The sequence below is a fragment of the Mesoplodon mirus genome (assembly GCF_964341445.2).
Source record: "Mesoplodon mirus genome assembly, chromosome: 6".
Lineage (NCBI taxonomy): Eukaryota > Metazoa > Chordata > Mammalia > Artiodactyla > Ziphiidae > Mesoplodon > Mesoplodon mirus.
Window position 1 is genome coordinate 147,161,933 of NC_138982.1, and position 21,099 is coordinate 147,183,031.

A 21,099-nucleotide genomic window follows, 5' to 3' on the forward strand; every position below is an offset into this window, starting at 1 on the left:
TTTGCATCCTTGATATTCTGCAAATAATGTTGTGGGAACTCTTGCTTCCCAAAACAGTGAGATTTTTCTTTTAGTGGTAGTCATGTTGGTTGGACTTGAAGTTTGCACTCTGTCTTGCCTGTAGAGATCGCATCAAGTTTGGTTTCCCTTCCTTGCTTCTCTGTCTGTTGTCTTTTTCTCTCCAGAGCCGTGGCAGCCCTGGCTGCCCCAGTTCCCTCTTCTCGGCCTCATCTGGCCGCACTGCCTGACGGCACAGCCTGAAAGATGGAAACTCCCCCGTCTGGTAGCCTTTGCTGCATCAGAATCCCCAGCGTGACGTCCTGGGCCTGTAGGCAGGTGGGATGTACCTCTGGGTTTCACGGAGTCGGTCTGCATGCCCATCGTGGAGCTCCGTGGGCCCTCTTTGTGACGCCGTGCTGTTGCTGACTTTCCAGATGCCCACAGAATCCGCTGGCTGAGAGAGAAGCACCCTCTGAGCCTCACTCTTAGCTGCCTGGGGTGCGTGGCACTGTCCCGTGCACTGTGCACTGTCACGTGTCAGAAGGCACCGCTCCTCCCGCATTCAGGGAGATGCGACACACGTGTTCTGGCCCTTTTTCTACGTTCTGCAACTGCAGTTCTGTTCTTCCCTCTCTGGGCTTTGTGAACATCATTGCCCCTGTGCTTCCTCACTTGCTCCAACTGCACTGTATCTTAGAGGACTTATTTTAGATTTTAGTGTCTTACTTTTTAACACCACTTTCACGTGCTAGCTTTGATATTTTAAGTGTGATGCTTGTGTTGTGACTTTGGCACTTTTGTCGTGCACACGTTTTCATCTCAGTGTGCTGAGTGCGCTGAGTGCATCAGGCCAAACGTATGCAGACAGAGTTACCCCCCGACTCCCTTCAGTCGTCTGTGGGTGGGGAGACGTGGGTCTGTGCAGCACACAGTGTGGGGCTGGGTAGAGGGTCTTGCCTCACACTGAGAACTTTTCTTTTGCCAACTACATACAGTGGCATTCAGATGTGGTGAGTGTGATGCACAGCTTACGCCGTCCAAACCAAAACCAAAAATCAGTTTTCTTTTCTTTTCTTTTCTTTTTTTTTTTTTAGCGGTACGCGGGCCTCTCACTGTTGTGGCCTCTCCCATTGCAGAGCACAGGCTCCGGACACGCAGGCTTAGTGGCCATGGCTCATGGGCCCAGCCGCTCCGCGTCATGTGGGATCCTCCCGGACTGGGGCACGAACCCGCGTCCCCTGCATCGGCAGGTGGACTCCCAACCACTGCGCCACCAGGGAAGCCCCCCAAAATCAGTTTTCTTATTTTTGTTTTCACTATGGGCCAGGTTTGGATTTGTGTTTAAAGTAATGGTTAAGTAGTACCAGTGAAACCAAGAATTGTATGAAACTCTTAACTTTTAGGACATATAAGATGTTACTATAATCAGTTGGTTGAAAATTGTTAACTAGAACACAGATTGGTTAGAACTTTTTAATTTTTGGTCACTACTATTGATGTAATCTTAAGAGAATGTAATTTGGAGCCATATTGACATAGATTTCAATTCTGATTTTCCATTTACTGTCTGTGGTCTTGGCAAGATATTTCACATCTGAATTTCAACTGTCTCATCTTTTAAGTAGGAATAATAACATTTCTTATCTTAAAATTGTTGAGAATTAGGTTAAACAGCACGAGTAGAAGCATCGTTCGATGCCCGCTGTGTTGAGTCCCCGCATCCCCGCTGTGCGCAGTGTGGAAAGCGTGCGTGTGCTCTGGCTCATTCATGTTCTGCATGACTGCAAACTCCCTCAGCCGATCTTCTCACTTTTATTCCTCTTCTGGTGTTAGAATGATACCTAAAATCTAAATACCCCTTTAGGAAAATCAAACAAATCAAAGTTGTTTAAATGTTAAGAAAATAGACATTTAAAAGGTGGTGAAAACATTCATGTGTAGCGTCATTGACTGAGACGTGGCCAAGTTAGAGCTTACCCTGAATCCTGGCAGCCGAGGGTTGGGGTCTGTCACAGTGATGGGTGTGGCCTTAGTGAAGCGTTTGAACGAGCAACAAAGCAGCAACTGCAGATACGAATATTTGACCATTTTGACATACTTGAAGTAGCTGAGTGTTCTGGGTGTTCTTCAAATCTTAATGTCATTTGGTGATGTTGTTAGTTACTTCCACAGCTACTTTTAAGATGCGAAGTCTCCACTTCTGTAAGAATGAGTTCAGGCCCAACTGTAAGTGGAAAGGGGAACTTCGGAAGTTGATGTATGATTTGCCTCTGAAATGTGCTTTTTCTTCAGGTTGTGTATAACAGAAGTTCTGAAATTGAAGAGCTGAAATCCATTATTGAGAATTTGCGAGAGAACCAAGAGAGGTTGCAGAAGGATAAAGCACAGGAGATTGAACAGCTCCATGAGGTCATCGAGAAACTGCAGGGGGAGCTCCCGCTGAGGGGACCCACAGCGCCCCAGGCCGGTGACGGCAGAGCCGCCAGCCTGCAGAGCGAGCTGCTGGGCCTCCCGGCCGAAGGAGCCAGGGCCTGCGCGGAGCTGGAGGGCGAGCTGCGTGCCGCCCTCGAGGCCAAGGAGGCCCTGAGCCGGCTGCTGGCCGAGCAGGAGCGCAGGCACGGCCAGGCCCTCGAGGCCCTCCAGCAGCGCCTGCGGGCCGCAGAGGAGGTGGCCGTGCGGCAGCTGGCCGCATCGGGGCCTGGCGCCGCCCTCAGGGAGGCCGAGGTCCAGGCCCTGGCCTCCCAGATCCGCGAGTTCGAAGCTGCCCTGCGAGCCAAGGAAGCGAAGATTGCAGAGAGAGAGTTAGAAATCGACTCTCTGTGCCGGCAGAAGTCAGCCCACTCTGCTGAGCTGGAGGCCATCCTGGCTGCCGTGGCCCGCTTCCGCTGTGCCCTAGAGCAGCAGCTCCTGGTGGCCTCTGGGGAGCCCCCCGAGCTGCAGCGGCTCCGGGCGCAGTGTGTCCAACTTAGCTGCCAGCTGCAGGCGCTCAACCAGTGCTTCCTGAGGTGCCAGAAGGAGCCAGACGAGCGGCAGGCGCACGGGGCCCACGGGGCAGGCAGCTCCCGGGGGCGGGCGTCCTGGGGAGAAGAGGCCTCCTGCCACGAAGAGGTGGAACAGGATGTGTGTGGCAGGCGGCTGGCTGAGGCCCCCCACGGCCATGGCGGTAACCCACAGGTGGGCTCCTTCTTCGTCAGGCCACAGGTGGCGCAGCCTCTGTGTGCGGAGAGCTGCGTGCACGTGGGGAGCTGGGGTGTGTCCGGGGATCTGGGGGTGCATGTGGGGACCTGGGGTGTGTCTGGGGAGCTGGGGGTGCATGTGGCGACCTGGGGTGTGTCTGGGGAGCTGGGGGTGTATGTGGGGAGCTGGGATGTGTCTGGGGGTGCAGGTGGGGATCTGGGGTGTGTCTGGGGATCTGGGGGTGCACTGGGGAGCTGGGGTGTGTCCGGGGAGCTGGGGGTGCAGGTGGGGATCTGAGGTGTGTCCAGGGAGCTGGGGGTGCAGGTGGGGAGCTGGGGTTTGTCCGGGGAGCTGGGGGTGCAGGTGGGGATCTGGGGTGTGTCCGGGGAGCTGGGGGTGGGGGTGCAGGTGGGGAGCTGGCGTGTGTCTGGGATCTGAGGGTGCAGGTGGGGAGCTGGTGGGCAGCTGTGCTGTGCTCCGTGTCTGCTGGGGGCCGTCTTCGCGGGGTTGCCTCAGCTCCAGCATGTGCTGACCTGCTGTGCGCACCACTGGTCTCCTGCTCCACGTGTGTGATTCTGGTCCTGAGCTGTGGGCTCTCCCTCGGGGCCTGCTGGCTGGTGCTCCGGCTGCAGAGCTCCTGGGACTCTGAGGTAGCCTCACTGCACTTCTGACTTCGTGATGCCTTTGGCTGTGTGCTCATAAGCATTGTCCTTGTTTTCTCTGCTCATCACAGAGCCCTATTAAGGAGGATCCACAGCTGGCCAAAGCCCTGCAGACGTTGACCCGCGCAGGTCTCAGCCAGCAGGACAGCGTGATGTCGGTGCTCGCGGTCTGCCAGCGGCAACTGGAGTCTGAGCTGCTCTTAGTGAAAAAGGAAATGTGCCTGCCTGCAGAGAATGGAGTGTCGGGAACAGCGAAGGTGCCTGGGCATGTTCGGGGGTTGGGGGGCGGCGCACGGAACACGGCAGCTGGTCACGGGCAGACACCCCCCTCGGCGTCTTTGCCGCGACGGCGCAGGTCATGTGGACTGCGGTCAGGGACGCCTTCTCCAAGTCCGTCACTCTTGGCAGTGCTGCTCAGATCCGTTTTGAAAGTTCCCACGTGTTTGATTTAAGCACACATTTCCCATGGTCTAATCAGCTTGTGAAAAGTGAGCAGTCAGTTACTTTTTCCTCATAGTTGATACCAGTAGGATTTAACCGGGCTCCAGGGCTTGTGTCTGGATTTTCCGTGTGAGGACAGTTGCCCACCGCTGTGCTGCCTCCACAACCTTCATCACTTGCAAAGGCTTCACATTTATTGCTTGAACCTCAGGTGTTTTCCCTACATGTTTTCACTTGTCCTCCCAGCAAAGAAGAGCAGAGTAATCTACGATTCAACAGTTTTAAATTCTGACCACCAGGACAGAAGCTACAAGAAGGCTGCCTTTTCTTTTCCAGGGTGGGGAGGGTGCGGGTCGGCAGCATCAAATTGTTCCAGAGCTGAGATGTTTGAGAACCAAAAGTGGGCTCGGTTCTGAAGCCTGCTCAGACGTGGGCTCTCGTGAGCCAGTCACCCTGCTGTTGCGGACGCTGCACACTTTGCTAGGTGTTCCAGCCCCTCACCTCCTGGGAGCGCTCCTGGGATGTGCCACGAGCCACGTGCACCATGTTGGAAATTGGAAGATTCTGAATCCCACAGCACACAGGACTCTGGGCCTGGGTCTGCAGTTTTTTGTTTGTTTGTTTTTTCAGTACGCGGGCCAATCACTGTTGTGGCCTCTCCCGTTGCGGAGCACAGGCTCCGGACGAGCAGGCTCAGCGGCCGTGGCTCACGGGCCCAGCCGCTCCGCGGCATGTGGGATCTTCCCGGACCGGGGCACGAACCTGTGTCCCCTGCATCGGCAGGTGGACTCTCAACCACTGCACCACCAGGAAGCCCTGGGTCTGCAGTTTTGATAGAGGAAGCCTGTATCTGATGTCATGTGTTTTACAGATGCCCTCAGAAAATACATTCTGTTTGGAGAGAACCTTTACCTACTCTGTGTAGCAAACTTGTCTCAGCATCCTTGTGATAAGAACATTTCTTTAAACTCTTAAAAGAGAGCTCGGCCCTGGGATATCCTGAGCTGGTCGCCAAATTTTTAGGAGTTACACACTGACAAGGAAATTCCAAATTCATTCCATAAATTACAATTTTGCGTTTTCCAATGTTTGCATATAGAACCTTCCAAGCCTTTTTCCTTAAAAAACCCAAAAAACAAGAAACTTACATCCTCAATAAATTGCCACAGAAATAGGTTATAACAGTTGCCTCTTTTTGTGTTGTGTGTGGCAAAATACATATACAATTTACATCTTAATCATTTTTAAACGTACAGTTCAGTGGTATTAAATACGTTTATAATGTTGTCTGACCATGCATCTCCATAGCTCTTTTCATCTTGTAAAACTGAAACTACTCATTTAAACAATGACTCCCATTTCCTCCTTCCCCCAGGCCCTGGCAACCACCTGTTATGCTTTCTGTTTCTGTATGATTTTTGAGATACTCTAAGTGTTTACATAAGTGGAATCACACAGTATTTGTTTTTTTGTCTGACTTACGTCACTCAGCATAATGTAATGTCATCAAGGTTCATCTATGTCATAGCAGGTATCAGAGTTTCCTTCCTTTTTAAGGATGAATAATATTCCATTGTATGTATACACCACAGTATGCTTATCCATTCATCTGTCGATGGACACTTGGTTTGCTTCCACTTTTTTTTTTAATAAATAAATTTATTTATTTTTTCAGCTGCAGTGGGTCTTCGTTGCTGCACGCGGGCTTTCTCTAGTTGCGGCGAGCAGGGGCTACTCTTCGTTGCGGTGCGTGGGCTTCTCATTGCGGTGGCTTCTCTTGTTGCGGAGCACGGGCTCTAGGGTGCGCGGGCTTCAGTAGTTGTCACATGCGGGCTCAGGAGTTGTGGCGCACGGGCATGTGGGATCTTCCCAGAACAGGGCTTGAACCTGTGTTCGCTGAATTGGCAGGCGGGTTCTTAACCAGTGCGCCACCAGGGAAGCCCTGCTTCCACGTTTTAACTGTTGTGAATAGTGCTGTTATGAACATGGATGTGCAAATATCTGTTTGGGACCCTGCTTTCAGTTCTTCTAGGTATATACCCAGAACTAGAGTGGCTGGATCGTATGGTAATTCTACTTCTCATTTTTTGAGGAACTGCAGTAGTGTTTTCCACAGTGGCTCTACCATTTTACATTCCTTTTAAAAGTGTACAAGAGTTCCAAGTTCTCCACATCCTCACCAATATTTGTTACTTTCTGGTTTTGTTTTTTTTTTTTATAGTAGTCATCCTAATGGGTGTGAGGTGTATCTAATTGTAGTTTTGATTTGCATTTCTCAAATGATTAGTGATAGTGGATATCTTTTCATGTATATGTTCTTCGGAGAGATGTCTGTTGAAGTCCTTTGGCAAATTTTGAATCAGGTTGTATGTTTTTTTGACTGAGTTTTAGAAGTTCTTTATATATTTCTGGATATATTAATTCCTTATTAGGTGTATGATTGGCAAATATTTTTTCCCATTTTGTGGGTTGCATTTTTACTCTGTGGATAGTGTCTTTGTTTTTTGGCTGTGTTGGGTCTCTGTTGATGGGCGCGGGCCTTCTCTAGTTGCGGCGAGCGGGGGCTATGCTTTGTTGCAGTGCGCAGGCTTCTCACTGCGGTGGCTTCTCTTGTGGAACACGGGCTCTAGGTACACAGGCCTCAGTAGTTGTGGCACGTGGGCTCAGTAGTTGTGGCTCATGGGCTCTAGAGCGGAGGCTCAGTAGTTGTGGTGCACGGACTTAGTTGCTCCACGGCATGTGGGATCTTTCCGGACCAGGGCTGGAACCTGTGTCCCCTGCATCAGCAGGCGGATTCTCAACCGCTGTGCCACCAGGGAAGCCCCTCTTCTCTTGTGTTTAATTGATTTTTTTAAATGGTGAAATGTTTAAATTCCTTTCTCACTTCTCTTTGTGTATATTCTTTTGCTATTTTCACATTTAGCATCCTAACATAAAGCGCTCTGACTTGAATTTATACCAGCTTAAGTTTAATAACACATAAAACTCTGTTCCTTTGTAGCTCCATCCCCACTCCTTTTGGTTTTTGATGTAACAAAAAGCCATCTTTATACTTATGTGCCTTTAAACATAAACTAGTAATTCCTTTAAATGCATTAACCTTTTAAATTATGTAGAAAACAACGCGTGGAGTTAGAAACTAAAGTTATAGTAATACTAACTTTTAGACCAATAACTTAGGAATATGTATATTAGTCTCTTAGTTCATGATGAAAACAAAAAGTGCAGTTGTAAACCATTGTTACAATAATGTTAGCTTTTATAACTGCCCATGTATTTACCTTTATTAAGATCTTTATTTCTCCATACAGCTTTGAGTTACTGTCTAGGGTTCTTTCATTTCCCCTGCCAGACTCTCTTGAATGTTTTTTACAGGGCAGGTTTTAGTGGTAACAAGATCCCTCAACTTCTGTTTATCTGGGAATGTCTTAATTTCTAACCTACTGTTGATAGAGCTTTGCTGTATTTAGGATTCTTAGTTGACAGTTCCTTTTCTTTTAGCACTTTGACTATATTGACGTACTGTCCTCTGGCCTCCAAAGTTTCTGGTGGAGAAATCTGTTGATAAGCTTATCGAGCATCCTTTGTATGTGACAAGTCTCTTCTTGCCGTTTTCAAGATTTTCTCATTGTCTTTGGCTTTGTGTAAGTTTGATTATTATGTGTCTTTGCTGTGGGTCTATTTGAGTTCATCTTTATGATGAGTTTGTTGAGTTTCCTGGGTATTTATGTTCATATCTTTCATCAAGTTTGGAAAGTTTTCATTCATTATGTCCTCATATATTCTCTTTGCTTCCTTCTCTCTCCCTTCTTTTGGGACTCCCATTATGTGTATGTTGGTTTGTTCAGTGATGTCCCACAGTTACCTGAGGTTCCACTTACCTTTCTCCATCTTTTTTTTTCTTTTCCCCAGACTTGATAATTTCCATTGTTCTGTCTTCGCATCCACTGAATCTTTCTTCTGCCTTCTCAGATCTACCTTTGAATCCCTTTAGTGAGTTTTTAATTTCAGTTATACTTTTTAACTCCAGAATTTCATTTCTTTATTGATATTTCTATTTTGTTCATGCTTTTTTTTTTTTTTTTTTTACTTCACATTTTCCTTAGTTCTGTGAGCATCTTTAAGAAGGTTCTGTTAAAGTCTTTGTCTAGTGGATCCATCATCAGGTCTTTTCCAGGGATGGTTTCTGTAGACTTACTTTTTTCCTATGCCGAGGCCGTACTTCCCTGTTTGTGTTTTTTGTTGTTGTTGTTGAACACTGAATATTTTTAATCTATTCAGGTAAATCTAGAAATCAGACTCTCCCTCTTTCTCAGTATTTACTTTTTTGTTGTTGTTACTGTGTGGTTTTTTTTTTTTTTGGTTGACGTCTCTGTGCTAAGGATCAGCTTGAGATGTAAACTTAAGTTCTCAGATCTTTTCTGAGCCTATGCCTTTACCCAGGCACATGCATTCACTTTAGAATTTCCTCTGTATATGCAGTTATTTTTGAATGTCCTAGTTTTAAATTTTTCCCCAAAGGGAAAAAGAGAAAAATGCAGTGGTGGGGAAAAAGGGGCACCAGTCCTTTAAATCCCCTGGAAGTCACTTCAGCCGGAAGGGCAGGGGCTGGAACACTTGGGGGCAGGTGCAGCAGCCGTGGCCTCCTGCCTCTCTGCCTGCTCCTCTGTGATCAGAAGCAGCAGTCAGAGCAGATTCCCAGTTTTTGGAGGACAGGGTCCTTTTTGCCCACCCTAGGTCCTGCAAGATGCTCCAGGGACACATGCACCGCTGCCTGCTGGGCCCTGGGGTGGGGGATGGGTAGCTGCTTCTGTGCTAAGAGCTGAGAGCAGTTTACCCCCCAAGCTTTCCCCTGGAAGTTGCAAGCCTTCAACAGACTGCAGACTTCCAGAATAGTTACATCTGGCACATTCTGCCAGTGCAGTAGTTGTCCAGGCGGGAGAGGGGTTCCTGGTGCTGCCTGTTCTGCCATCCTTCCAGGAGCCGCTCCAACAGTTGGCTTTTAGGCAATGAGCTTTAAGCCTTGAGTCTGTCTTTCATAGGATTTAAAAAAACTTGAAATCTTAAGAGTCTAGAGGGACAAAGGGCTCATCATGGAATCTCATCCTTAATTGTTCAGACAGTCTCTGAAATTGGCTCATAAATAACAAATGTGACAACATGTAATTCATTTATTTTACTGTATGCATGTTCTTTTTTACCTGTAGGATAAGGAAAAACTACTGGAAGATTGTCAGCTGCGGAAAGTTGATCTCATAGATCAGGTGAAACAACTTCAAGAAAAACTGAACCATCTGGTACATTGCATGAGCTTCCAAAACGTCAGGACAGAGGACTTTAAATTTCAACAGGCATTGGAATCTCCACATGTTTTAGAAAATAATGCGAGTGATAGTTCCAGTAACAGTGAAGAAACTGACAGGTCATCTCCTGTTGATGCATTTAATGTCACATGGGACCTAGTTGACATTATTGGAAATCAGGATTCGTTGATACGAAACGAGGTGCCAGATACTTCCACAGGAGAGCAGGTTGCTTTGCAAGACAGGTCACTCTGCTCACAGGGGAGCTTGTACGGGTGTTCCCATGACCTCTCCCACACCCAGGGGACCAAGCCCTTGAAGAAAGTGCTCAGGACGATGGACCTGTCCTCCTGGAGCTCCCCCGAGGTCGTCAGGAAGGACTCAATCTCTGAGCACCCCCGCAGCCTGCCCCTCACACCCTGCTCGGATGCCCTGAGCCAGCGCAGTCTGGACATCTCCCTGTGGGACAGGACGAGCACCCAGCTGCTCCAGGCTGACCAGTTGGGGCTGCTTTGTTACCCGGGCGAGTCAGCGGCAGGAACGGCCCCTAAGTGGGCGGGGTCTCTGTTAGCTGCAGACGAGGCCCCCTCCACTGACCACCATGCTCAGCGGGTGCCTGTGGTAAGTGGTCTCCTTGGGTGCTGTCCTGGTTTGGGTCCATGGGATGCCCGAGGCCCCAGTGTGTTCCCACTGGGTTGTGTCTACGTGGACGGCAGGGTCACAGCTGCAGTCATTGTTGGCTCACTTGCTGTTGTGGCCTGTTGGCCAGGCCTGGGTGAGCAGTCCCCTGGTCAGCAAGTGTAGGGACGGTCAGCATTCTGCAGGATGGACCCAAGTCTACTGTCATAGGAACATTCAGAGCACTTTGGTTGTTTTTAAAAATACATGAAAAATACATTACTCTTACTCAGAAATTCACCGCAGGCCTAAGTTTGCTAACTCATACTGGCTTTGGGAAGTATAATCTTAAACCTGTCTTCATGTGTGGTCTGCATATGGGTTCTTTGTCTGGAAGATGTTTTTTAGATTCATTTTCAGTTCTATATCATGTTTAACAGGTTCTACATATAATGTTATTAATTTCAAGAACACTTCAATATATTATTTTTGGGTTAGATTATATTTTATCTAACATAATTTTGAGATTTTGTGTATCTTAGATTAGATAAAATGAAAAATAAATTACGGGGTACGTGTAATTTGAGGTATCCATATACGACCAGTTCATATCCATATGCTTCCATTTCATATCCATATGCCACTACATCATGCAAAATTTTGAAAATCTGAAATATTTGCCAGTGACTTTTTAAAATATTCCTAGAGAACTGTGGATGGATTTGATTAAATTATTATGAGTGTATGGCCTCGTGTCCACAAGCTGTGAACACTTTGAGTTCTGTGTGGGAAGATGATAAATTCAGGACTTAGCAAGTTTTCCATCTGGCAAGTTCAGTTCCATGATATAACACGTTATCATTTTATGACCATTTAAACATCTACCTATTTGAACAGGAGAAAGATGTTGAAGATTTTATCATAACGTCTCTTGATTCTCAAGAAAAGTCAAGATCACCTCCTCTTGGGTTAGAAGGAAAAAGCGATGGAAAAAGTGAGTCAGTCACAAACTTTATTTTTACAGCTTCAGAGTACAGAATAGTGCAGAGTCCCTGTGCACCCCTCGTACGTCCCGTGTTAACTTGCCGTGTTGCGTGTGCACACTCTGCCTCTCTCTCTCTCTCTCTCTGTGTCTCTGTGTCTCTGTCTCCCTCTGGGTTTGTGCTCTGTTACTTGAGGACCTGATGTCGTTTTACTCCTGAGAAGATCCCTGTGTATTTCATGGCGTCCAGTCCACGCCAGGACATCCGCCCTGACCCAGGGCAGCATCGCGTCCGCATACTTCACTGCGATTTTGTCCCGTTAGTGCTCTTTACAGAAACAAGCAGTGGCTGCCAGCATGCATCCAGATGTCCTTTGTGGGCTGGAGACTGGTGAGCGCAGGCCCGGTGCCTGGCGCAGGGCTTGAGCCTGGACCCCACAAGGGCCGGCTCTTTATGTTCGCGGCAGGTTCGTCAGCATGCGTGCATCTCGTGGGACTCCGTGAGCGCCCTGGCGGTGCCGTGCTCTTCATGTGGGTCAGTTTGGGCTCTGCAGTTGTGTTGCCAGGTTTCATCCTGTTCGTTCTGAATGGCCGATGTCCTGGGTAGGTTTTCGAGACCCTGAGACGTTCTGTCCTCAAGCTCGGACCCACTTAGCCTCCATTGATGGTTCTTGGTGGTCTTGCCTGGATCCTTGTCACTATGATGGCTGCCACACCCTGACTTTCTAACCTTATACTTTCTTCTATAATAGTTAGATTTTTACAAGTCAGTCACCTCAAGGTGTTTTGACTTTTGAAAAAAGTCCCCATCGGCTCACTGGGTGCTTTTGAGGACAAGGCAGCAGTGCGGTCCAGTTCACTGGCCGTGTTGGCACTTGCGGAATGGGGCCAACAGCCTTCCAGCTGGTGCTCTCACTTCTTCCCAGCAGTAGCCACGTGATGTAACAATTTGAGCAGTTCTGTGAGGTGCGTCCCAGGAGCAGCCTCTCGTCCAGCTTCCCTGCTTGGAGTCGTCATTTCCTGAGGATATCATGTTCAACTTTCAGAAGTTTGCTCTAGTATTTATCTATGCAGCACAGCCCACACACCTCTCTTCCCATCTCCCTAAAATGGCCCCACCTGCACTTTCTGCCCCATCACTGCCGAGTGTCTGCACTTCGAGGACGCGTGTTTGCGCGCAGGCGTGCGCTGCCCATGACGGCCTCCCCGCGTCCTGAACGTGGCCCTTGCTTTCCGGGTTGGACCCCCTACAAGTTTCTGGAGACAGAGCATGTGCGGGGTACTTTTTGTGTGAACACTGATGTCTTCCTGATGTCGGCATCTTGGACTTGGGCTTGACCCTGGGTGGGGAGTTGGGTTCCTTCAGAGCGTGGAGCCCGCCGTCCTGGACCCGGGTGTCATGAGAGCAGCGCGTGGTGCCCTGCAGCACGTCCTCCCACCCCGAGAACTCTGCTTCGTCCTTTGGTCATTTCCCCCACGGTTTTGTCTCGTCTGTCTTGTTAATTCTTATTGATCACATATTGGACCTCTTGTACTAATTTTCTCATTTTCTCTTTTTCCATGTTTGTATTCTTGTTCTCATTTCTAAGAGGTTTTTCAGAGCTTTACTTCTTAAGCTTTGTATTAACTATTTTTATTTTTGCTGTTTTAGTTTCTGAGTAGTCCTCTTTCCTAGCCCTAACCCTTGTTTCCTGAACGATACTCCCCTTCTTAGTTCTCTGGGGATGCTCTAATTTTTCTGATGTTTTCTTCTGTTTGCTGCCTTTACTCTGTTTCTTCCACACTTTCTCTGAGTCTCTGTTTCTCTCTGTCTTTTGTGTTTGAATGTTCCTTGGCACGTTTGAGAAGGTAGACTTCTGAGAGGGCAGTCGTGAATGGCTCACTGGATGGCAGCTCTGTGCTCAGAAGGGCCTCGCCGGTGGCTCCATGAGATCCCCCTGCCCTTCCCGAGCTGTGTGCTGGTGGGAGTGGTGGGCTCTGCTTTTCCACCGGGTGCCTCCTTCCGTTTTGCAGAGTGTGTGCTTCCAAGCCTTCCTGGACTGGCCACAGTTCAAGGCTCAGGAACAGCTCAGGGAGCTGTTAGGAACTCCTAACCGAGAGGTTAGGAGTTCTATTTTGAGGCCCCTCCCATCAGACAGAGGCTCCTGGAGTCTCAAACTCGAGACTTTGTTGAGGGCTCCACAGCCGGGCTGCCCAGTCCGGGCTTTTCTCCACCTATCCCCAGATCAGGCGTCCCCTGCCCCATGGCCAGGTGCTTTGGGCCTGTCCTCCCGCTCAGCCTCCTCCTCATGTCCCGCTGCCTCTCTCGTCTGTCCTCCGAGGCTCTCGGCACAGTTGCCGATTTGCCCCGTCTGTGGGGGGTGAGGAAACACATATCGCGTCTGTGAAAATGAGCTGAGCTGCCCGGAGGGTTTATGTTCAAATCACGGACATTAACATGCTAAACGTGCAAAATGTACGTTTTCTTACTTAACGTGTGTAGCTCTCATCTTACGTTTTTATGAAACATTTTTACTGTCTGGGGGTGTCCATAGATGTTTCCTTTGGTGAGAGGAGCCTGGCCATGGCCCTCCCGGTGCTTCGGGGCCGTCCCCGAGGATCGCCACCAGAGTCGCGGGTCTAGGCCCTGACTCTGCGGTGTGTTTCTAGGTGGTGGCACGGGGTTTGGAGAGACACTAAGCCAAGGCTCGGGAAGACCGGGAGCGCCCACTGCTGGTCCTGCAGCGCCTCTCAGCCCCCGGGGGTTCCGACTGCCGCTGGGCGCCAGGAAGGAGAAGGAAGTCCATCCGAAGCAAGTGAAGGTACTGGCCGGCGGGGAGCAGGGGAGGGGGCTCGAGGGGCCTCCGCTCTGGCCCGTCCGCAGCTCCGCTGGCCTCAGCCCTGCTACGACTTTGTGCCTTGTGTAGCGGCTCAAAGGGAGGAGATGCACCACTGTGGCAGGACCGCAGGGACGGTTTCCCAGGTGGGGCCTGGCCAGTGCTCGGGGGCCGCGGGTGCTGTGGCCGGCGGCGGCTCCTCCCGCAGCGCCTGTCACAGCACAGCGCCCAGAGGGCCTGCACGCGCGGCGCTGTCCCGAGTCGCAAGGCGAAACTGGATTGGTCTTCCTGAGTGTCGTTCAGGTGCCAGACCTCGTGACCCTGTTTGGGAAGCACTTGTGGTTTTTGCTTGTTTGGCTTTGGAGGCTTTCCCAAGACACTTTGAGGGTTCTCTTATTCAGATAGTAAGTGTTCCCAAAGGGAACGATTTTGATGTTAAGTAAAATCTTCTCTGAAATTGTATTTGAAATGAAACTGGTTTTATTCCTTTAAGAGTTGAAATTGGAGCAGTGTCTTCTAGCTGTTTTTTCTTTTTTTGCATTCCTCAGTTTTTTATATGACATAAATACTAGAATTCCTAATTTTCAAGGAAAAAGTTTGGTTGTTAATGACAATGTTTCATGCTTAGGCTTTGAGGTTTAATACTTGATACTTAGTTATTAAAAAAGAAAAGAAAGAAAGAGACCCAGCAGAGGCCCTGGAGCCTTTTCCGGAAGCGCTGAGGTGGCAGGAGAGAAAGTCAGGAGCGGCCACCCCGCAGCAGCCTGTTGGGTCAGTCAGCCCGGCTTGTGTGTTCCCTGCCGGCCCCTCCGCTGCACCATCCTCAGTGGGGCGCGGGGGCCACTCGCCGCGGGGCCGAGTCTCAGGAGCCTCGTGCAGTCGCGTCTCTGGCCGCCCTGAGGGCCGGCGACGCTGGTGAAGGTCCGCCACGCTGGGAAGCATGTGTCAGCTGGGCAGACGGGCCCCGCGGGGCGGCTGGTTCACGTGCGGCTGTGAGACCGCAGGCCGAGGCCCCCCTGCGACTCCGCGGTCCTCAGGGCAGAGGCTCCGGGATCTCACGGCCTGACTGTGCCCGTGGCCCGGGGGCCGCTCCGTGTCCGTCCTCCTGGCCGCCGTGCGCCCGGTTGGCGAGGACCTCGCTCGTCACAGCTGTTCTTTTCCAGAGGTGTTTTTCAGAACACCTTTTTTTGTCCCTATTTGAGAAGGTGTTTATGGCCTGCGGCCTGGTCCACTATACAGCCTCCCCGCCTCCCCACCGCTCCTTCCCCGGGGCTGTGATTTGCGTCCGTTCTGTACCACATACGTTGTTTTTAAAGTGAAATTGTTGTAGAGTGTTAACGATGGCCGCTTGTAAAGTAAACACAGTATACAGTTTGGTGTCTAGCACTTTTATGTTACTGTTTCACGTTTTCGGTCACGTCATTAGAATCAGAGGAAGACCTGTTTCTAGTTAAGTAACTAGTCGTTCTTTGTCGTAGGCCTCTTCGTTGCTACTTTCCTGTTTCCCTAACGTGCCCCTTGCGGGAACCTGTGTTGACACGCTGTGTGAGGACGGTCACAGTCACTTGCGCTCTGCATTGGCCGTAGCACCAGCCGTCCAGAAGGGTGGCCCTGGGTGGGGTGCACCTTCCTCTCCCAGCCTCTGTGGGCAGCACAGAAGGCCGGCGTGCACGTCCCAGGTCCCATGTCCCATCACGCTGTAACTACCACTCCAAATCCTGATGGTGTGGAAGACCCCTTCCTGTGCTCACGTATTCTGGGCGCCCCCTGGGGCATGAGAGGGCTGCAGTGGCCAGTAGCTGGCCTGGTACCATCTGCAGGTGCCTTTCCCCCGAGGTGTCCCTGTGCAGCTCTTGGGTCTCGCTCCTGGTGGGGAGCTGTGGTCCCGGGAGGGCCGGGGAGGTGCCTGGCATCTTGCTGACTTGGCTGTGGATTTCCCTGAGCTGAGCATCTTCTCTGAGGGAGCAGGCGGGATGGCTGGATTGTGGGGCCTTTGCTGGAGCAGCTCGCACAGAAGTTCACTCGTTCAAAGCTGGTTTACTTGTCTGTGACAGCTACAGGGAGGAAGGTTTGAGAACCTCATGGTCAGAGCAGCAACTCTGGTCTCTGGTGCAAAGGCTGTGGGGGCAGCCTGGTGAGCCTTGGCGGGTGACAGCGGGGCAGTGACGGTGAGAGGTTTCCAGCTGCTTCTCCTCCTTTCTGAGATGTTTGTCCGTTTCAGGCTTTGCTGCAGATGGTGTGTGACGAGAGCCACCACATCCTGGCCCTGTCCGAATACCGTGGACCCCCGAGCGTCCTGAGCAGGGGCGAGCCCAGCGCCCCCCTCGACTGCCCCACGATGGGGGGCCAGGGCCTGCTGGAGGCAGCACCAGCTCCCAGGGAGCATCCCACCCCAGGACCCCCAAAGGGGGAGAAGGTACAGGCCTTCTAGATACAGAAGAGAAGCAGTGGGCATGGACCTGGTCGAGGGCTTTCCTGGGCCCAGAAGTGGGAGTGGAGGAGCCGGAGGTGGGCCAGCGGCAGGCGGGGGGGCCGTGCCCGGGCAGCCACCCCCCACCCACAGTGCCTGGGCTCCAGCCTCCAGGAGAGGCGGCGGGGAAGGGGCCGTCTGGAGCCCTGCAGGGGGGCTCTTGGTGGAGAGAAGGGTATGGGGGCCGGGCCGAGGGGCAGCATGGAGGTGAGGGCCAGGTGCTGAACCGTGTGCAAGGAAGCCAGCCGGCCGTGGAGGGTGGACGGAGCAGTGAGCAGACCCCCCAACTTTAAGGGGAGGGAGCAGGTGGGCCCAAGCAGGTGGCCACGGGGCAGCCAGCCCATGCATGGCCCGTATAGACACCGCCCCCCCTGCGTGGACACTAACCCTAACCCTGCACACACACATGCACACACACCCCGCCCCTGCACACACACACACGTCCCCCCGCCTCTCACACACACACGCACATGCACACACACACCCGCCCCTCACACACACACTCATGCCCCCCACCCCTCACACACGCACATGCACACATGCACACACCCCACCTCTGCACACACACACATGCCCCCGCCCCTGCACACACACGCGCACACACGCACACACCCCTGGCCCTGCACACACACATGCCCCCCGCCCCTCACACATACACACATGCACACACACACATGCCCCCGCCCCTGCACACACACGCCCCCGCCCCTACACACACACACACACGCACGTGCCCCGCACATGCACACGCGCAGGCACACGCACACACACTGTCTCCACCACTCAGGGCCTGGCCTCCCCTGGACCCGGGGCTCATGTGCAGCGGCCGGAAGAGAGATTTGCTTTCTGACATTCACTCTGTCTCACCTCCCCGTTGTGTTGGGGGCGGTTCTCTGCCCAGAGCTGGCTCCTCATGCCCCTAGGCGGTCATGGGTGTCCGTGTGTCCCCGTAAGTCGGGGTGGGTTCTGTTTGAACCTGCAGAATGCGTTTATAGGGACATGGGCTCTTTGTTTCGATATTTTAGGAACTTTCCAACGTGGGCCTCGACTGGAGAGGGGAATTTCTGCAGATTGTCCAAGAGGCCTTTGAAAAGGAGCGGGAGATACTGAGAGTCGAGCTGTGGCCCCGGCCCTGTGGCTCAGGCCCTGGGGGCTGCGGCTCCCTGTTGGAGAGGCTGGAGAAGATGGTCCAGGAGCAGGTGAGCTCATGCCTTGGCTTCCCCCCGGAGCCCACCCTGACACACAGGGTGACGGAACGTGTTTCACCCGACCTTAGAGCAAAGCAGTGACTGAGCAGCAAATCCTGCTGCAGTCCACAGATAACACTGTGTTTTTATGCATGAATTCCGTGAAGTGGAAAACTCTGTGCATTTATTTATCTTCCTTCAGGATCTCACTCTGTTCTGGAAATAACTGGCCTTTCCTTGAAAGCAAAAGAGCAATTCTAGGCGGCCCAGCTCCAGGCTGTGAGCGCTGAGCCCAGGGTTGGAGGGTCGGCACCGCGAGGGCTGTGGGAGCCTGCTCCCCACCAGTTCCCTCGTAAGAGAGGGCAGGGTGCATGGCGAGCGTCGACCAGGCCCAGCAAGCGAGACCAGGGTGCTGGGGACAGAGCTGCGTGCGGTCTGAGGGCTCCAGGGCCACCGTGCCCACGTTCATGCCGCACAGTTGTCCCCCGCGTCCTCCTGTGGCAGCGATGCCGTGAGCAGGAGCTGCGGGGCAGGAGCTGCTCTTGCCTGGCACGCCAGCCCTCAGGACCCCCTTCTTCTGCCGTGTCTTATGTCCCCCCGCCCTGATCCCCTGCCACCCCATCTGCAGGGGGACCTGCAGGAGAGGTCCTTGGAGCACCTTCGCCTGTCGGACAGGAGCAGCCTGATGTCCGAGATCCAGGCTTTGCGTGCCCAGCTGCGGATGACGCACCTGCAGAACCAGGAGAAGCTGCAGCAGCTGTGCGTGGCACTGACCAGCGCGGAGGCCCGCGGGAGCCGCCAGGAGCACCAGCTGCGGAGGCAGGGTGGGTGTGGCCTCTTGGCTTCGGCCCCGAAACGTTTATCCTGACACTCACCTGTCGGGAGGTGGCAGGCAGGTCAGCGAGCCCCTTGCTGATTCCCCAGGTCACCGAGTGCAGAATGCATGCCGGTCAGGGTGGAGGCCTTGCCCAGCATCCCATGCTGGGCGCCGCAGGCCCACGTCCACGAGGGTCACTGGGGCTCACGAGAGGCTGAAGCGGCCTGCAGCAGGTTTCTGAGTTTGATTTAAACTCCGGGACTTTTACACAGACACTCCTGTCATCTGCAGGGAGAGAACACTTTATCTTATTCTTTCTTCCCCGTCTCCTCTCCTCCTGTTCTTGCCACTTGCCCTGGGGATGCTCTGAGTGCTGAGTGAGGACTTGACTCGTCCCGTGGGGCAGCCTGCCTTCGAGGCCCAGCCTCAGCATGGCGCCTCACGCTGTGCAGTTCTGGGCTGGATTCGCTCGTATTTTGCATCTGTGTTCATGAGGGTCCTGGTCCATGGTTTTCTTTCTTCTGGTTTCAGTTCCTGGAGGAGTGGGTGTGTCTGCTCCTAGTTCTGGGAGGCTTCTCCGCGAAGCTGCCCGGGCTGGGTGGGCTCCATGGAGGTCCGTCTCAGCCCAGCTCCAGCCTCTGCCCTTGGGAGACCCCGGGCCTGAACATCGCAGGGGTCGAGAGGGCGTGTGCCCCCGCTACCCCGGAACCCCACTGCGTCACATGGCCTGCACGGCTGCGTGGTCCCGCCCGCTCTCTGCCCATGTGTCTCTCTCTCGATGCTCACCGGCCCCGAGGGCGAGGCTGGCGGGGGTGTGAGCAGAAGGCGCGTGTCCCGAGTATCTTGGTTCCATCAGAAACAGCGGCTTCTGGGTCATAGAAGCTTCCTGTCCCCCCAGAGTGAACACATCCCGTTCCTTTACTGGGTTGTTACTGATTTGTTAACTCATTTGTGCGGCTCACTTTGGACTTGTAAATAATGCTATTTTAATTCATTTAATCTCTTTCTTAGTTGAGTTGTTGGCGTATAAGGTTGAGCAGGAAAAATGTATAGTAAGCGACCTGCAGAAAACCCTGCACGAAGAACAGGAGAAAGCAAATAACGTCCGGAAGCTGCTGGTGGTGGAACAGAACACAGTCAGAGATCTGAAATCTGAGCTCTGCGAGTGTAGACAGGACAACGAGCGGCTGCTGAAGTCCCTCAACGAGGTGCAGAAGGAGGTCCTTCAGCTGAGGTGCGGCCCCCGGCAAGGCTCTACCTTCTAGCCCCGTCCTGCCCTCAGGCTTCTGGCCGAATAATGATGGAAGTCATGTGGCTCCTGCCACGTTCTTGGCTTCACAGTGAAATTTGCCGTCCGGAGCCGCGGTTTGCCCGGCTGTCGCGATGGGTGTTGGGACGGAGCCTCTGCCCCCACAGGCTCGTGGGGGCTGCGCACACCGCAGGGCCCGCCCTCCCTGCCCTGGGAGCCCGGGTGCTGGCCGGCGTCCCCTTGAGAGCCTGTGTCCCCTCACAGGTCGGTGCTGGACAGTAAGGAGGATGACCTGCAGGCCGCGCTGCAGCAGCTGGAGGCCGAGCGCACCCAGGAGCGGGCCCTGCAGAGCCGGCTGGAGGAGGAGCGGCTGCAGCGCCTGCAGAGGGAGGGCCAGAGCGCCAAGACCCTGGAGGTGACGTGCGCGTCCACGATTGTGCCCAGGGGCCAGGGCTTGGGGCAGCGACGGGGCTACACCTCCAGGGCTCAGAGGGTCCCTGCACGTGCGACCCCCGCCTCCGGGCATTCGCTTCTGTGAGGGCAGTGCGGCCTCAGAGCCGCGTGGGGGCCCCGCCTGTGCGCAGGGGAGGCCTCGGGCCGGCCCCCTGTGTGGCAGCCCTGTGGCCACGCGCAGCCGTGCCCCGTAGGCCGGGCTGAGCCGAGCACCATGACGGGGTCGAGGGCCCGCCCTCCAGCAGCACCGCAGCCCCCGACTCGGGGACGGAGGTGAGCCTGGGACGTGGCACTGCGCTCAGAACAGCGCCTCATCCACGAGGACGGCCGGCGGAGCCACGAGAAGAGGGGTTATGGCTCGCCCTCCTTTTGCCCAAAGTATAGCGTCAGAAGCTCTAGCTGCGGAAGCTGTGTAGACGCTCTTGCTCTGGCTTTGACTGGCCTCGTCTCACTTTTCCCCGGTGCAGGAGTTAAGGGCGTCTTTGGAGAAGCAGCGCGCTCAGAGTAACCAGCTGTGCGTGGCGCTAAAACACGAGCAGACGGCGAAGGACAACCTCCGGAAGGAGCTGCAGATCGAGGCCTCGCGCTGCGAGGCGCTGCTGGCGCGGGAGCGTGGCCGCCTCTCGGAGCTGCAGCGGAGCCTGGAGGCCGAGCAGGGCCGCTCCCGCGAGCTGTCCGAGGCCCTGCAGCACGAGCGCCTGCTCACGGAGCGGCTGAGCCGGCGGCCGCAGGACAGGCCGGCGCAGCCGGCTCTGCTGCAGAAGCTCAGGGGCTGCGAGGCCCGCGTGCTGGAGCTGGAGGTGGCGCTGGAGGCCACACGGCAGCGAGCCCTGGAGGCTGAGGCCCACGTGCACCGCCAGGAGGTGGAGAGGGAGCAGGAGGTGAGTGCGGCACTGAGTCCTCGCGTGGAGACCCCGCCGAGAG

At 53.4% G+C, this 21,099-nt stretch overlaps 1 protein-coding gene across 1 annotated transcript in view; it reads left to right on the forward strand.

Moving 5' to 3' along the window:
• PCNT (pericentrin) overlaps positions 1 to 21,099 on the forward strand; it is a gene marked incomplete at its 5' end in the record, with an annotated part of 78,888 nt that overhangs the window by 44,049 nt on the left and 13,740 nt on the right. The window contains 11 exons of the mRNA XM_082624390.1: positions 2,293 to 3,174; positions 3,911 to 4,096; positions 9,488 to 10,204; positions 11,099 to 11,195; positions 13,833 to 13,984; positions 16,221 to 16,415; positions 17,495 to 17,668; positions 18,285 to 18,480; positions 19,485 to 19,707; positions 19,987 to 20,137; positions 20,643 to 21,056. Coding sequence (XP_082480516.1) covers positions 2,293 to 3,174; positions 3,911 to 4,096; positions 9,488 to 10,204; positions 11,099 to 11,195; positions 13,833 to 13,984; positions 16,221 to 16,415; positions 17,495 to 17,668; positions 18,285 to 18,480; positions 19,485 to 19,707; positions 19,987 to 20,137; positions 20,643 to 21,056 — 3,387 coding nt within the window. The remainder of the gene's footprint in view (positions 1 to 2,292; positions 3,175 to 3,910; positions 4,097 to 9,487; positions 10,205 to 11,098; positions 11,196 to 13,832; positions 13,985 to 16,220; positions 16,416 to 17,494; positions 17,669 to 18,284; positions 18,481 to 19,484; positions 19,708 to 19,986; positions 20,138 to 20,642; positions 21,057 to 21,099) is intronic.